The sequence below is a fragment of the Salmo trutta genome, unplaced genomic scaffold (assembly GCF_901001165.1).
Source record: "Salmo trutta unplaced genomic scaffold, fSalTru1.1, whole genome shotgun sequence".
NCBI classification, from domain to species: Eukaryota; Metazoa; Chordata; class Actinopteri; order Salmoniformes; family Salmonidae; genus Salmo; species Salmo trutta.
This window is the reverse complement of record NW_021822906.1, coordinates 9,323-25,923: the sequence shown is the minus strand read 5'-3', so window position 1 is coordinate 25,923 and position 16,601 is coordinate 9,323. Positions and strand designations below refer to the sequence as shown.

The 16,601-nt window shown below is 43.8% G+C and overlaps 2 protein-coding genes across 9 annotated transcripts; both read left to right on the top strand.

Moving 5' to 3' along the window:
• The first annotated feature begins 4,658 nt into the window (after positions 1 to 4,658).
• On the top strand, positions 4,659 to 7,727 carry LOC115186305 (uncharacterized). Of its 4 annotated transcripts, XM_029745980.1 has the most exons (6): positions 4,659 to 4,743; positions 5,052 to 5,153; positions 5,244 to 5,378; positions 5,605 to 5,892; positions 6,049 to 6,191; positions 6,907 to 7,727. In XM_029745980.1, the coding sequence occupies exons 2-6, from the start codon at positions 5,073 to 5,075 to the stop codon at positions 6,950 to 6,952; spliced, it is 693 nt and encodes a 230-aa protein (XP_029601840.1). In that variant the 5' UTR covers positions 4,659 to 4,743; positions 5,052 to 5,072; the 3' UTR covers positions 6,953 to 7,727. The 4 variants fall into 4 exon arrangements, with proteins under 4 accessions (XP_029601840.1, XP_029601837.1, XP_029601839.1 ...); XM_029745977.1 differs by lacking the exon at positions 4,659 to 4,743 and having other exon boundaries at positions 4,977 to 5,153; XM_029745979.1 differs by lacking the exons at positions 4,659 to 4,743; positions 6,049 to 6,191 and having other exon boundaries at positions 4,977 to 5,153.
• LOC115186307 (Meckel syndrome type 1 protein-like) lies at positions 7,721 to 16,237 on the top strand. 5 transcript variants are annotated; one of them, XR_003875676.1, is made up of 12 exons: positions 7,721 to 8,154; positions 8,363 to 8,484; positions 8,618 to 8,676; positions 8,872 to 9,006; positions 9,423 to 9,520; positions 9,680 to 9,808; positions 9,937 to 10,042; positions 14,228 to 14,291; positions 14,431 to 14,613; positions 15,221 to 15,288; positions 15,850 to 15,910; positions 16,144 to 16,233. XR_003875676.1 is itself a non-coding variant. In XM_029745985.1 (8 exons), exons 1-8 carry the CDS (start codon positions 8,078 to 8,080, stop codon positions 16,162 to 16,164), a joined length of 747 nt encoding a protein of 248 aa, XP_029601845.1. In that variant the 5' UTR covers positions 7,721 to 8,077; the 3' UTR covers positions 16,165 to 16,237. The 5 variants fall into 5 exon arrangements, 1 of the variants encoding a protein (XP_029601845.1); XR_003875674.1 differs by lacking the exon at positions 15,850 to 15,910 and having other exon boundaries at positions 16,144 to 16,169; XR_003875675.1 differs by lacking the exon at positions 15,850 to 15,910 and having other exon boundaries at positions 14,421 to 14,613; positions 16,144 to 16,169.
• Positions 16,238 to 16,601: the final 364 nt, after the last annotated feature.

The following is a 16,601-nucleotide window of genomic DNA, read 5'->3' as shown; positions in this document are numbered from 1 at the left end:
GTGGGCCAATTATTGAATCCTGAGGGACCCCTTTAAGTAACTGTAAGGGGTCAGACTTGACCCCGTCGACCATGACGGCCTGAGTTCTATCTTTAAGATAGTCATAAAACCATCGGCAGGCATCAGTGCCCACTCCTATAGATGACAGCTTACTCAAAAGGATAGCATGGTCTACAGTGTCAAAAGCTTTTGACAAATCTACAAACAACGCAGCACAGTGCTTTCTATCATCTAAGGCATTTGCAATATCATTTACAACAAGCATAGTGGCCGATGTGGTACTGTGTTTAGATCTAAAACCAGAATGATTGGTGCTAAGAATACTGTTAGCAGAAAGAAAAGACTGTAACTGTTTGTTGACTATAGATTCTAGGATCTTTGCCAGACAAGGGAGCCTAGAGATGGGTCGATAGTTATCCAAATCACTACCGTCACCTCCCTTATGTAATGGCAGAAGAAAAACTGCTTTCCACACCTTAGGGATATTTCCTGTGCTTAATGTTAGATTACAAATGTGTGTCACTGAACCAGCAATGATAGGTGCAGCACACTTAAGTAAGAACGGGTCTAAATTGTCAGCGCCTAAGGATTTCTTAGTATCAATGGCACACAGGGCAGCTAGAACCTCTGCTTCGGTTATTTTCTGGAAACTAAAAACAGGGTTACCATGCAAAAAGTCTGGGTAGCCATTTGATTAGCTGTTAAGGAGTCTTATGGGTTCGGGGTAGAAGCTGTTAAGAAGTCTTTTGGACCTAAACTTGGTGCTCCAGTACCGCTTGCCGTGCAGTAGCAGAGAGGACATTCTATGACAAGGGTGGCTGGAGTCTTTGATCGTTTTTAGGGCCTTCTTCTGACACCGCCTGATATAGAGGTCCTGGATGGCAGGAAGCTTGGCTCCAGTGATGTACTGGGCCGTACGCACTACCCTCTGTAGTGCCTTGCGGTCAAAGTCCGAGCAGTTGCCATACCAGGCAGTGATTCAACCAGTCAGGATGCTCTCGATGGTGCAGCTGTAGAATTCTTTGAGGATCTGAGGACCCATGCCAAATCTTTTCAGTCTCTTGTGGGGGAATAGGCTTTGTTGTGCCCTCTTCACGACTCTTGGTGTGTTTGGACCATGATAGTTTGGTGATGTGGACACCAAGGAACTTGAAGCTCTCAACCTGCTCCACTACAGCCCTGTCGATGAGAATGGGGGCGTGCTTGGTCCTCCATTTCCTGTAGTCCACAATCATCTCCTTTGTCTTGATCACATTAAGGGAGAGGTTGTTGTCCTTGCACCACATGGCCAGGTCTCTGACCTCCCAATAGGCTGTCTTGTCGGTGATCAGGCCTACCACTGTTGTGTCATTGGCATACTTAATGATGGTGTTGGTGTCATGCCTGGCCATGCAGTCATTAGTGAAAAGGGAGTACAGGAGGGGTGGTATGCAAATTGGAGTGGGTCTTGGGTTTCTGGGATAGTGGTATTGATGTGAGCCATGACCAGCCTTGCAAAACACTTCATGGCTACAGACGTAAGTGCTACGGGTCGGTAGTCATTTAGGCAGGTTACCTTAGTGTTCTTGGGCACAGGAACTATGGTGGTCTGCTTGAAACATGTTGGTATTACAAACTCAGTCAGGCACAGGTTGAAAATGTCAATGAAGACACTTGCCAGTTGGTCAGCACATGCTCAGACTACACGTCCTGGTAATCCGTCTGGCTCTGTGGCCTTGTTTAATGGTCTTACTCACATCGGCTACAGAGGGCGTGATCACACAGTCGTCTGGAAGAGCTGATGCTGTCATGCATGTTTCAGTGTTGCTTGCCTCGACGCGAGCATAGAAGTAATTTAGCTTGTCTGGTAAGCTCGTGTCACTGGGCAGCTCGCGGCTGTGCATCTCTTTGTAGTCTGTAATAGTTTGCAAGCCCTGCCGCATCCGACGAGTGTCGGAGCCAGTGTAGTACGATTCAATCTTAGTCCTGTATTGATGCTTTGCCTGTTTGATGGTTCATCATAGGGCATAGCAGGAGTTCTTATAAGCTTCCGGGTTATAGTCTCGCTCCTTGAAAGCGGAAGTTCTACCCTTTCAGCTCAGTGCGGATGTTGCCTGTAATCAATGGCATCTGGAAGGGGTATGTACGCACGGTCACTTTGGGGACGATTGCCTCGATGCACTTATTGATGAAGTCAGTGACTAATGTGGTGTGCTCCTCAATGCCATCGGAAGAATCCTGGAACATATTCCAGTCTGTGGAAGCAGAACAGTCCTGTAGCTTAGCATCAGCTTCATCTGACCACTTTGTTTACTGACCGAGTCACTGGTGCTTCCTGATTTAGTTTTTGCTTGTAAGCAGGAACCAGGAGAATAGAATTATGGTCAAATTTGCCAAATGGAGGGAGAGTTTTGTACGCGTCTCTGTGTGTGGAGTAAAGGTGGTCTAGAGTTTTTTTCCCCTCTGGTTGCACATGTGACATGCTGGTATAAATTAGGTAAGACGGATTTAAGTTTCCCTGCATTAAAATCCCCTGGCCACTAGGAGCACCGCCTCTGGATGAGCGTTTTCCTGTTTGGTTATGGCCGTGTTTAGCTCATTGAGTGCGTTCTTCGTGCCAGCATCGGTTTGTGGTGGTAAATAGACAGCTACGAAGAATATAGATGAAAACTCTCTTGGTAAATAGTGTGGTCTACAGCTTATCATGAGATACTCTACTTCAGGTGAGAAAAACCTTGAGACTTCCTTAGATTTCGTGCACCAGCTGTTGTTTACAAATACACATAGACCGCCACCCCTTGTCTTACCAGAGGCGGCTGTTCTATCCTGCCGAATAAGCGTAAAACCCGCCAGTTGTATGTTATTCATGTCGTTGTTCAACCACGTCTCGATGAAACATAAGATATTACAGTTTTTAATGCCGTTGGTAGGATATATGTGCTCGTAGTTTGGCTATTTTATTATCCAATGATTGTACGTTGGCTAATAGGACCGATGGTAAAGGCAGATTACCCACTCGCCATCAGATCCTTACAAGGGACCAAGACCTACATCCCTTATATCGCTGTCTCTTTCTCCTGCGAATGATGGGGATGAGGGCCTTGTCGGGTTTCTGGAGTAAATCCTTCGCGTCCAACTCGTTAAAGAAAAAATCTTCTTCCAGTACGGGATGAGTAAACGCTGTCCTGATATCGAGAAGCTCTTTTCGGTCATAAGAGACGGTGGCAGAAACATTATGTACAAAATAAGTTACAAATAACGCGACAAAACACACACAATAGCAGCCATCTCCTCCAGCGCCATTATTGTTGAGTTTGTGGTGGTTCTTTGGTTCTTTGACTTTTCTATAGGCGACTACTTGGACTAGACGCTGTCCTATCTGTTGGACTATGGTACTTATCTGGCCTATTAGCACTGCATCATCATTGGGTTTAGGAGTGGAGGTGCTAACAACCTGGGGCCTAGGTGAGTTGACTGCATGATGACCATGAGAAGCTGCATTGTCCCCACTGACTAAAGGAACTTCCCGTGCAATTTCACTACCATTGACATCACCACACACACTAGGACTACCAGTTGGGAAAGGAATAGGTAACCCCAACACACCCCTTCCCCTACCAACTTTGACAGTTGTAAGCAGATCTGAACAACCAATACGGTCGAAACTCATTGTAGTAGCTCAAAATGAAAGTAAAAAAAAAAGTATAGTACGACAGAAATAACTGAGACAGAGGACAGTGTTGCATCAACGTTACAGCTTGTTGCGTTTCTTCTCGCCAACTAACAAAATGTGGAACAAGGGAAATGGTCTGAATACTTTCCGAATGCACTGTACACAATCCATGTCTCAATGCTTAAAAATCCTTCTTTAACCTGTCTCCTCCCCTTCATCTACACTGATTTGAAGTGGATTTAACAAGTGACATCAATAAGGGACCCTAGCTTTCAACTGGATTCACCTGGTCCCGTGTGGCTCAGTTGGTAGAGCATGGTGTTTGCAATGCCAGGGTTGTGGGTTCGATTCCCACGGGGGACCAGTACGGAGAAAAAATGTATGCATTCACTACTGTAAGTCGCTCTGGATAAGAGCGTCTGCTAAACGACTAAAATGTAAATGTCATGGAAAGAGCATGTGTTCTTAATGTTTTGTATACTCAGTGTATGTTCAGACTAAACAAGAGATTTACTGCTCACTAAGTTCACTGCTACCTCCAGCAGCATTATTTATTTCCTGACCAGTCATGTGAAAAGTCTGGGTTTTGGAGAAATCTTTTGCAATAGCGCTCAGGTTTACTAAACCATTGGAACTATTAATTTCCATTATCTGATAGAATCAGCCCCATAATGAATTTATTTGACTGATTTCCTTATATGAACTGTAACTCAGTAAAATCTTTGAAATTATTGCGTGTTGCGTTTATTTTTGTTCAGTATCCATTAATGTAGAAGTGTTCAGAAACATATTCTATTCGCATTTACATTAAAAGTGACTCCAAAATGGCACAATACATTATTGGGCACAACATCATCTGAAACAACCAAAACAAGCTTGATGTAGTCATTGCATGCTAGGAATATGTAAGTCACATTCAAATTCAACCACATAACAGTACTTATATTATTTATTGATACACAATTCAAGGCCAAAATGAGCAAAGCAGTGTTGAATGCATTCTTTACTGTTAACAGCCAATCATTGTGAGCTATGGGCAGGACCAAACATCTGGGGATGGATGGAGCATCAATCCAGAGCCTCTCAGCCAGGTCATCTCTGCTGTTCCCATAGAGACACAACAGATAGATCAATCTGTTGATTCATATGGCCATTTTGGGTGGCTTGGTTGAATTGACAATCATCCATTCTAGATGCTAAAGAATCCTATACTATGGAAGGTCTTTAGACCCACCCCTAATGTTATGGGAGTTGCATTTATTGCATTTTCAGTTACCCATGTATTACTCACTACTTGTACAACCATGTTGGATTGCCTACATATTCTACATTTCCTTGAGGGTCAATGCCAGTGTATTCTATGGCTGCCATGAGTACATGCCTTTCTCTGTCTCCTCAGTCTGGAAGGGTGACTCGGCTGATGGAGAGAAAATATGATGTGACCTCATCCTCCAGTTCTGATGGCTTTTCCATCTACTCCTTCACTGACTGTGAATCGGAGGTAAAAGAGTTGTACCCTACCGTCCATGTCTTTGTTGAGTGACATCACTGTGAGGAGGATGGTCTCTGACTAGTTGACTCTGATACACAGTGTGATGATGAGGATCATGAAAGGAGGACACCACCGCTGAAAGTTGAGGATGGAAAGGTGACCAAGCTTGACGTGAAGGTTATGGACGAGGATGATGATCTGTCTCTCCACTCCTTCGATGAGTCAGACTTCCTGGTAAGTTCTGCATATTACATTTATATATATATATATATATATATATATATATATATATATATATATATATATATATATACATGGGGGATTGGAAATGATGCAGACAATTACTTATTGAGTGTAGTCATGTATCTGCAATATGTATAGAGTAGTTATAAAGTATTTCTACAGATTGTGTTGAACATAGCACTTTCCTGATATGTTACTTTACTTTCTGGTCCTACAGAGCCCAGGGAAGGACTCAGGTCCTGTATCTGTCAAGAATGGTCTCTCTCCTCTTGTGACCTCAGCACACCGGACCCTGGCTGAAGCCCTACGGGCCCTGCCCTCTGCTGTAGGCTCTCCCTACCCAGTAAATGTCCCAAGGCCTCTGACTCCTCTCAGCCCTGTCATTATCGCTCCGCCCCGAACAGAAAACTTCCCATACCGCCACAGCCCTCGCCTGGCTCCCATCACCAACCTGAGCGAGTCCGGCAGGAAGCTGCTCCAGGAAATGGCTGGAGTGGCCCCACAGGTGAGAGGAAATACAAGAAGGGAATATTGGCTGTAAGTCCTTCTATAGTATAGCATAAGTCCTTCTATAGTATAGCATAGCTCTAGGTATCGTAGCTCAAGAGAAGAGAAAACCTATAAGCTTACATTACTTTATCTCCTTGTCCAAAATATTCAGGAAGGGAAGGTCAATAAGAAAAACAAGGGCAAGGCCAAAAAAGTAGTGAAGCAAGAGAAGGCCAGTAAGATGCAACAGATGGGAAATGTTGGAGAAAGTAAGGAGGAGGACAAGAAAGAGGAAAAGAAGAGTCTGGGGAAGAGGTGAGGAAATAGAGGAGGGAGAAGTGGAACATAACCAGGGAATACTAGACTAGAGAATTAGAGAAATAGAATGAGGTAGCAGAGAAAGAGCAGCTATCTGATGTGTAAGTGCAAACTTACGCAATAAGGCACGAGGAGGTGTGGTATATGGCCAATATATCATGGCTAAGGGCTGTTCTTATGCACAACGCAACACGGAGTACCTGGATACAGCCCTTAGCCGTGGTATATTGGCCATATACCACAAACCCCCGAGGTGCCTTATTGCTATTATTAGCTGGTTACCAACGTAATTAGAGCAGTAAAAATACATGTTTTTGTCACACCCGTGGTATATGGTCTGTTATAAACTGGGTGGTTCGAGCCCTGAATGCTGATTGGCTGACAGCCGTGGTGTATCAGACCGTATACCACAGGTATGACAAAGCATTTATTTTTACTGCTCTAATTACGTTGGTAACCAGTTCATAATAGCAAAAAGAAACCTTGGGGGTTTGTGGTATATGGCCATTATACCACGGCTAAGGGCTGTATCCAGGCACTCCGTGTCGTGTTGTACCTAAGAACAGCCCTTAGGTGTGGTATATTGACCATATAACACACCCCCTCGTGCCTTATTGCTTAAATATACCACGGCTGTCAGCCAATCAGCATTCAGGGATCGAACCACCCAGTTTATAATACTATTTATTCTCCTGTGGTTTTTGATTGACAGGTTTCTTCAGTGGCTGATGCCCAAACTGAGATGTTCAAAGAAATAATGGCCAACTATTACTTCTACCACACACACACACACACACACACACACACACACACACACACACACACACACACACAGAGATTTTGAGTATTGGTTATTCCTACAACACACACAAACGTAATTTCAGAGACAGGAATTATGATTAGCAAAATACATATATTGGTCTCATTCTTATATTTTGAGACATGCAGCAATATAAAAAAAAAAAACGATATTGGTCTCCATCCAGCCTATGATAATGAGTTGGATTTACATGCTTAGGCTTGGAAATATATCCAGGAGAAGCAGGGTCAACACCTCTACTCATGTCATAAGTGCCATGACATCTTTAGTAACCACAGAGAGATAAGACCTCTGTCTCCACAGTCTCATCCAAAGAACAGCACCAACCTTAGGGCAGTGTCACTGGTATCCTTGGACCAAAGTGAAGAGGTGAGGGCCCCTTACTGGTCTCCTTGCAATATCTGGTCTCCCACACAGAGATGGAAATCTACACCTGTTTAGACCCTGGAGGATATGGCTTCAGGTGAAAGACAGCAGAGAGATGCAGAATGTAGAAGCTTCAAACACTGTGATATGCAAATTCAGGACCATTGTACACTGAAGTGGAGCATGCATCTGGTCTGAAGCATGTCAAAAGAGTGCAAATGAACTGGGACTGGAGCACTGCATCACATTTAAACTAAATTAGCATGTATCTGATTTAGCTACACTCATCTGTACTTGAATTGTGCTGTTTGAAACGTGTATTTCCAATAAAGCTTTTTAAATTGCAATTATTTGTGTCAGACAGATTTTTGTCTTAATTAATTACATCAGGGGTTCTTAAACTTTTTACAGCAAGGGAATATTATTGTACTGATATTACCTTACCTGTTATCAGTGGGGGGTTTATTCTGCTGCTCTGGACTGGATCCCACGGTAGGTGGCGGTAGTGAACCAATAAATAGTTGGATTGCTCCCCAGAAACCCAACCAGGCAGGCAGACTGTTGTTACCATGCAACGAGCAGACGCTTGTGAAAAGTACTAGCTACAAAATTGTCTCAATTGCTTGCTGCGCGTTTGTGTGTATGTTGCTAATCTAGCTAGTTAGCTAGCCATCAATAAAGTTCCTAACGTTACAACATGGCAGACGGCTGCAGCACCGACACCGGAGAGGCTACCTATTGTTCCCGAGATGCTGTCAAAAACCTTACAATTAAGTAAGTTGCAGTTGGCCTTTGTGTGGCTTTTATTCCTTGCATTGCCATAAAAGCAAGACAATGTCGTTAGCTAACGTTAGCTCTCAAAGCAGATGATGATAAACACCCAGTATATTGCTTGACCTGATCCCTGAGTTTGCCATGAAAACATGTTATTTAGCTAGCTAGAATCCTGTTTACCTTGTTTATATTTACAATGGTGTTACAGGATCCATATTCAGAGATTCACCTCCACAGCAGCCCTCTCCCAACACCTTCAGCAGCAGGTTTTGACTCAACAGGAGAGGGGAGGCATTGAGCTGGACACCCTCAACTCACAGGCTCAATCAGGTATTAACACTGTTTTGAAACAGAAAGATGTTAGATGTTTTGAAACAGAAAGATGTTAGATGCTTCTTAGTTGAGTAGATGTTATTTTCGTGGTGGCTAGATATGGACCAGAACATCTTGGTTTTGTTTTCAGCCGGAGATGATGATGAGGAGGAGTTGGTGGTAGGCTGGCAGGAGAAGCTGTTCAGTCAGGTAGGTCCTCTACCAGTGTCCTTATAACAAATAAGACTTTACTGTTTAGGATAGTTTGATTTTGCATAGTAAGTTGTGTGTGTGTGTGTGTGTGTGTGTGTGTGTGTGTGTGTGTGTGTGTGTGTGTGTGTGTGTGTGTGGTGTGTGTGTCTGTGTGTGTCTGTGTGTGTGTAATATGAAGTGGTTTTGTTCCAGAGTGAGTCAGTATACCAGACTCCACTGGAGAGACAGTACCACACAGAGATCATGGCTCTGGAGCGGACCAGGGGCAGACGGAACCGCAGGATTTTCACCTACACCGATTCTGACTGCTACACCAATTGGGAAGGGGTGGGTTTCTACTGAATCTCAATTTCTGTAACGGTTCCATAACCACAGATGCTAGGAGACAGGAAGCAAGTACAGGGTGAGGATTTATTAATAAATAGACATGAAACTAAAAAAGAACAGAGTCTGGACAAGAGAAACAAAACGACATCAATGTAGACAAGGGAATGAAACTGAGGAAGTGACAGATATAGGGGAGGCAATCAATGATGTGATCCAGGTGATTCCGTTGAAGCGCTGGTGCGCGTAACGATGGTGACAGGTGTGTGTATTGATGAGCAGCATGGCGACCTCGTGCTCCAGAGAGGGGGAACGGGAGCAGACGTGACAATTTCATTATTCAAAACAAAGAATTTACCTCGTTTCTGTCCCAAAGAAACGTTAGTGTTTTAAAGCTGTTTTTGAAATAATCATTACAGGATTCCCAGAGTATGGTGAGGCAGGTCAAGTCCAACCCTACCTTCCTGGCACATAGGATGGCCAATGTCAGACACAGACGACAGGACAGACAGCCAGTGTAGGTCCCTGTTACTCACCAAAGTGAATTATTATTAAAGTGAATGTAATTGAAGCAACATTGATGTGTGATGTGCTGCTTTGAAGACAAACAGTGTACCAGTATGTTCACATTACCCTTGTATGCTAAATGTGTTTGTGGTATTCTGTTGGTCTGCAGTGACAGCACCTTCCCCAAGTCCAGGCTGATTACCTGGGAGCCCTCGGAGGACTTTGTGAAGACCAGCCACGTGGTCAACACACCCGTACAGACCATGCACATCATGGGGGACCTGGGACCACCGGGCAAGTGAGTAGCACAAGGGGAAAAACCACTATGTAGCCTATGCACTTATTACGCTGCTTTGTATGTAATAACTTTGAAGTAGATTCCAATTCAGGAATTGAAAAGTGGCATTGTATTCTTGTATTCCTCAGACTTGGCCAAAAGGAGAAGGAATGCTTGTTGTGCACGATAAGAGCAGATGGATATGGAGTGATTACCACCAAACCAGACTTCAACAAAGTTGTTTCATTAGCAAAGGTAATGTTAAATCTGATTTTATTTGTCACAGAATACAACAAGTGTAGACCTTATATTGAAATGCTTATTTCCGAGCCCTTATCCAACAATGCAGTTTAAGAAAAATAAGTGTTAAGTAAAAAATTTGTATTTTGGACCTAGACTTGGCGCTCCGGTACCGCTTGCCGTGCGGTAGCAGAGAGAACATTCTATGACTAGGGTGTCTTGAGTCTTTGACAATTTTTAGGGCCTTATTCTGACAACGCCTGGTATAGAGGTCCTGGATGGCAGGAAGCTTGGCCCCGGTGATGTACTGGGACATACTCACTACCCTCTGTAGTGCCTTGCAGTCAAAGTCTGAGCAGATGCCATACCAGGCAGTGATTTAACCAGTCAGGGTGCTCTCGATGGTGCAGCTGTAGAATTTTTTTGAGGATCTGAGAACCCATGAGAAATCTTTTCAATCTCTTTTGGGGGAATAGGCTTTGTCTTGCCCCCTTCACGACTGTCTTGGTGTGTTTGGACCATGATACTTTGGTGATGTGGACACCAAGGAACTTGAAGCTCTGAACCGGCTCCACTACAGCCCCGTCGATAAGAATGGGGGCGTGCTCAGTCCTCCTTGTCCTGTAGTCCACAATCATCTCCTTTGTTTTGATCACATTGAGGAAGAGGTTGTTGTCCTTGCACCACATTGTCAGGACTCTGACCTCCTCCTTATAGGCTTTCTCGTTTTTGTCGGTGAATCAGGCCTACCACTGTTGTCATCGGCAAATGTAATGATGGTGTTGGAGTCGCGCCTGGCCGTCCAGTCATGAGTGAACAGGGAGTACAGGAGGGGACTGAGCATGCATCCTAGAAGTGCCCCCGTGTTGAGGATCAGTGTGGCGGATATGTTGTTTCCTACCCTTACCACCTGGGGGCGGCCCGTCAGGATTTCCAGGATCCAGTTGCAGAGTGCGGTGTTTAGTCCCAGGGTCCTTAGCTTAGTGATGAGCTTTAAGGGCACTGTGGTGTTAAATGCTGAGATGTAGTCAATGAATAGCATTCTCACATAGGTGCTCCTTTTGTCCATGTGTGAAAGGGCAGTGTGGAGTGCAATAGAGATTGCATCATCTGTTGGGGCGGTATGCATATTGGAGTGGTTCTAGGGTTTCTGGGATAATGGTGGTGATGTGAGCCATGGCCAGCCTTTCAAAGCACTTCATGGCTACAGATGTGAGTGCTACTGGTCGGTTGTCATTTAGGCAGGTTATTTTAGTGTTCTTAGGCACAGGGACTATGCTGGTCTGCTTGGAACATGTTGTTATTACAGACTCTGACAAGGAGAGGTTGAAAATGTCAGTGAAGACACTTGCCAGTTGGTCAGAGCATGCTCGGAGTACACAGCCTGGTAATCTATCTGGCCCTGCGGCCTTATGAATGTTGACCTGTTTAAAGGTCTTACATCGGCTGCGGAGAGCATGATCACACAGTCGTCCGGAACAGCTGATGCTCTCATGCATGTTTCAGTGTTACTTGCCTTGAAGCGAGCATAGAAGTTATTTAGCTCGTCTGGTAGGCTCGTGTCACTGGGCTGCTCTCGGCTGTGCTTCCCTTTGTAGTCTGTAATAGTTGGCAAGCCCTGCCACATCCGATGAGCGTCGGAGCCGGTGTAGTACGATTCAATCTTAGTCCTGTATTGACACTTTGCCTGTTTGATGGTTCGTCGGAGGGCATAGCGGGATTTCTTATAAGCTTCCGGGTTAGTCCCGCTCCTTGAAAGCGGAAGCTCTACCCTTTAGCTCTGTGCGGATGTTGCCTGTAATCCATGGCTTCTGGTATGGGTATGTACGTATAGTCATTGTGGGGACGACGTCATCGATGCACATATTGATGAAGCCAGTGATTGATGTGGTGTACTCCTCAATGCCATCGGATTAATCCCAGGAACATATTCCAGTCTGTGCAAGCAAAACAGTCCTGTAGTTTAGCATCTGCTTCATCTGACCACTTTTTTTTATAGACTGAGTCACTGATGCTTCCTGCTTAAAACATTTTTGTAAGCAGGAATCAGGAGGATAGAATTATGGTCAGATTTGCCAAATGGAGGGCGAGGGAGAGCTTTGTACGCATCTCTGTGTGTGGAGTATAGGTGGTCTAGAGTTAGTTCTTCCCCCCCCCTCTGGTTGCACATTTAACATGCTGGTTGAAATTAGGTCAAACTGATTTAAGTTTCCCTCCATTAATGTCCCCGGCCACTAGGAGCGCCGCCGCTGGATGAGCGTTTTCCTGTTTGCTTATGATGGTATACAGCTCATTGAGTGCGGTCTTAGTGCCAGCATCGGTCTGTGGTGGTGGCTATGAAAAATATAGATGAAAACTTTCTAGGTAGATAGTGATGTCTGCAGCTTATCATGAAATACTCTAGCTCAGGCGAGCAAAACCTTGAGACTTCCTTAGATATCGTGCACCAGCTGTTATTTACAATATACATAGACCGCCACCCCTTGTCTTACCAGAGGCTGCTGTTCTATCCTCCCGATAGTGTATAACCCGCCAGCTGTATGTTATTAATGACGTCGTTCAGCCATGACTCTGTGAAACATAAGATATTACAGTTTTTAAGGTCCCGTTGGTAGGATATACGTGCTTTTAGTTCGTCCCATTTATTTTCCAGCTATTGTACGTTGGCTAACAGTACGGATGGCAAAGGCAGATTAGCCACTCTTTGCCTGATCCTCACATGGCACCCCGATCTCCTTCTGCGAATCTGTCTTTTTTTCCTACGAATGACAGGGATGAGGGCCTGTTCAGGTGTCTGGAGTAAATCCCTCTCGTCTGACTCATTAAAGAAAAATTATTCATCCAATTCAAGGTGGGTAATCGCTGTTCTGATGTCCAGAAGCTCTTTTCGGTCATAAGAGACGGTAGCAGCAACATTATGTACAAAATAAGTTTAAAACAACGTGAAAAAACAAACAAAATAGCACGGTTGGTTAAGAGCCAATAAAACGGCAGCCATCCTCTCCGGCGCCAGTACAATTTATTAGTCCAAATTACGGGGAACAAAGGGAATTTGTTTTTCTGAAGGGTTTGGTCACAGATCTGCCAGTTCAGATCAAATCCCACGTTTTGTTGCCTGACTCAGGACTCAAACCAGTGACCATTAAGTTACTGGACTAATTCTCTATCTTCCACCTTCTAACACTTTTTTTTATTTCACCTTTATTTAACCAAGTAGGCTCGTTGAGAACAAGTTCTCATTTACAACTGCGACCTGGCATGGGCTTCCTAGGCAAAGTTCCCTTTACACTATCCCATGTGCGTGTCTCATGATCTGGTAATGAGGTAGTCCTGCCTGCAAGTTTAAAATCAGTGTCACCCTCAGCTCAAGAGGGCATTACATCTTGGTCTAATGGTCAAGACACTGGTTTTTCCCATGGGAGGCCCGGGTACAGATCCTGCCCATGAAATGTGCACACCCCTCCCAAAGCACAATTCCACTGCTTCCACCAATGTAGTGTTTTTTTTGTTGCAAACAGCAATGTCTAAAAACAGCAATGTCTAAAAACCAGGTCTCCCTGCCCGTAGGCAAACAAATATATTTTTTGTAAATTCAGGCGGTCGCCCCAAACAGGTTTTGAACCTGGGTCCATCAACTGTCAAGTCAACAGCTATGCCAAGATGTCCAAACCTCAAGATGAGGTTGCTCGGTGTTGAATTAAGATTGCTACATTATCTCCTTCCTTGGGAGAGCATTCTTTACAGCAAGTTTCTCACGTGTACACACATCTTTGATGGCTTCACAGTCACTATCCCACTACTGATTCAGATGTAACAAATTTGGGCGTAGCTCCAACTGGGACTTGAACCCCGGTCCAGCGACTAGCAAGCCAACACTTTATCCATTACACCAAGAGATCAGAAGGTGCTAAGTGTTGGGTTAAGCTTGCTACAATATATTCTTATATAGGGCAATGTGTGATCTAGGTGAGGCAGCATTGCCACTAGTGCTCCTGACACAGCCAAACACAATTTTTACCTTCTTAACCTTAACTAACCTAAAGTCAAATACATTTATACAAACCACCATGTGAGCAGCAAATTTAGGGTTAATGGAGTGAAGTGGTTGATGGTAGGACCACCAGTATGAACTATGTCTATGAATGCATTACAAACACGGACAAATGCTCTTTATCAACACCATCTTTTCTGTGAAACTAGATATCAGCAATCAATCAACGAGACTAATGAAATGGAGCAAATGAAGACATTAGAACTGCTAAAGGTAATATATTATATTCTGAAACCAATTCTTACTGGTAGATTTTGTACATGATCTGTCATTCCTGAGAGCGACGCTCTCTCTCCTCCCCTTCCCCCCCCCCCCATCTCTCTTTTATGTGCTGGGGCGAAGTTTCCCCTAGATACAGATCTAGGATCAGCTTCCCCTTCCCAAACCTAACAAGGACCATTAGTGGGGGGAATTCAAACCTGATCCAAAGCCAGGGTCTATTTGGGATCTTGTCCCATCCCCCAGAACTCTACATGTTGATGCGGCTTTCTCCAGCTCACCATGCTCACAAAGAAAACAGCAGTGTATTTCAGCTGTAAGTATTTTGAAATTACTAGCGATATTATTTTAAATGAATTTACCTAGCTTTGTTATTATTCAACAATAACTAGGCCAATGTAGCTGTAGCGGGTTACATTTCGTCGATGCATGGAAAAGTATTAGCTATGTTGAAGCATTATGTTAGCTAGCTAGCAGCTAGCTAGCGAGCCATTTTTCCTGGCTATACTGATAGGTTAATTAGCCAGCTAGCTGCTAAATGTTGCTGGAGTAGACATTAATACATTTCGGAATGGATTATTATTGCATTGCTTATCTTTGTTATGATGTCTTAGATGTTCTCATATGAAATAATTTTGTGTTGTGCATAATGTTAAAAAACTCCATAGGAGTAATGTTAAACTAGCTACTGGTAGCTAGCTACATTCTGATGCAAATGTGGTCCTAGCTCGGTAGCTTTCCTGTGGCAGGCCGAGTTATTTGCACTAGTCACAATGTGAGACATTTTGTTTAGCAGTGATTTTATTTTGAAATGGCAGCTAGGGATAGGCATTTGGAATATTTCACTATTCAAATATGGATATCCGGATGGTCCAAATACATTTCTTTTTTTTTTTTGTGAAAACATGTTTTGTTTGCCTCAGGACTGGCAGAGACAGTGCGGTGCTAGAAGGGAAGGCTTGATTGGGAGAGACAGTTGTTGCTGCCATAGGTAATCTGTCATACTATACATTATTAATGACATGTCTATTTTAAAAACGTTCTCGTCAGAACATGGATAAAAGCAGGAATCTCTCGTGCCAAGGTATGTAGCCAACCGTCAACCACCCCTTCATTTCCTGCATTTTAAAGTGGCAATCGGCAGTTGCAAAATCCATTTTTGGACCTGCAATTTAATGATATTGATTCTTGAAGAATATAACTTATAAATGCCTCATTAGCTTAGTTCAACTGTTGTACCCCATCAGAACTCAACATATAAGCTTGTTTTACTCCAATGTGGGTAAACAAAGTAAATGTAAACAAACACTATATAGCATCAAAACATGGATCAATCCACTAATGGGGGGGAAATGTAGCCTCAAAACTAGCTGTTATTGGCAGAGAGATTTCAAACTTTTTGTTATTGGTCTATTAACTTAGACCACCTGGTGATGTCACCAAGGAAGCCAAAACTCCACCAATGCAAAACCTGCTGATTTAGAATGTCTTATGTAGATTGAAAATACAATCAGCAACTATCAGGAAGTTACACTGATAAATTTTTTTATAGTTTCATCAGCTGTTGTACAAATATGATACAAAACACCAGCTGAGTGACACCGGCTGCATCAGTGAGTATGAACCTGACAGCTAAAGCTCGAGTGACAGCTGTTCAGAACTGACTTAGCCTGGTAAATTTGTGACGGTAGACACCGGCTGATTTCGTAAAGCAAGGGAACAGCCGCAGTCCACCGTCAAACTTACCAGGCTGAGTGATTACTGAACAAAAATGTAATGTCGTTGCTTGCTAATATGTGGATTTGTTGTTACTCTTATGTATGTTCCATCTTTTTGTGTTTTTCAGGAAAGCCTGGGAAAGAACTGAAAAAACACACTAAAGAGTCAAGACAGACACCAGAAAGAGGCCCAAGAAGACTTGGACGCAGGATCAGAGGACAGCGAGGATGTTCAGAACTCACTCTTTAAGTTGGTGAGGGTACACTTTGAGACTGCTTACCTGACACGGAGGAAGTCTTTTCTTTTTATCTCCTCTCCCTTACCTTCCCTATGCCCCTCTCCCCTATTGTGTTGGACCATCATGTGTTTTAATCTTTTCTTTGTTTGCGATTAGGTTTGGAGAATGACTTCTCAACCCAAGAGGCCCAAGAGCAGCTGTGAGAAAGCATCAGTTTGGAAGCATTTGGGAAAATGTAAAGTGCTGAAGAAGGTTCCCGGCAAAGAGGATTGCCTGTTATGGGTCAGAGCCAGCTCTCAAAAACAGAACATGGAAAGACATAAAAACCTGGTGCACAACACAATGCA

Excerpts from the sequence above, each read along its gene's own strand:
- LOC115186305 (XM_029745977.1), top strand. The coding sequence starts at position 4,998 with ATGCCAGTGTATTCTATGGCTGCCATGAGTACATGCCTTTCTCTGTCT. Across the intron at positions 5,379-5,604 it reads TCGATGAGTCAGACTTCCTG|AGCCCAGGGAAGGACTCAGG; the intron begins GTAAGTTCTGCA and ends CTGGTCCTACAG. Across the intron at positions 5,893-6,048 it reads TGGCTGGAGTGGCCCCACAG|GAAGGGAAGGTCAATAAGAA; the intron begins GTGAGAGGAAAT and ends CAAAATATTCAG.
- LOC115186307 (XM_029745985.1), top strand. The coding sequence starts at position 8,078 with ATGGCAGACGGCTGCAGCACCGACACCGGAGAGGCTACCTATTGTTCC. Across the intron at positions 8,485-8,617 it reads CAACTCACAGGCTCAATCAG|CCGGAGATGATGATGAGGAG; the intron begins GTATTAACACTG and ends TTTTGTTTTCAG. Across the intron at positions 9,007-9,422 it reads GCTACACCAATTGGGAAGGG|GATTCCCAGAGTATGGTGAG; the intron begins GTGGGTTTCTAC and ends TAATCATTACAG.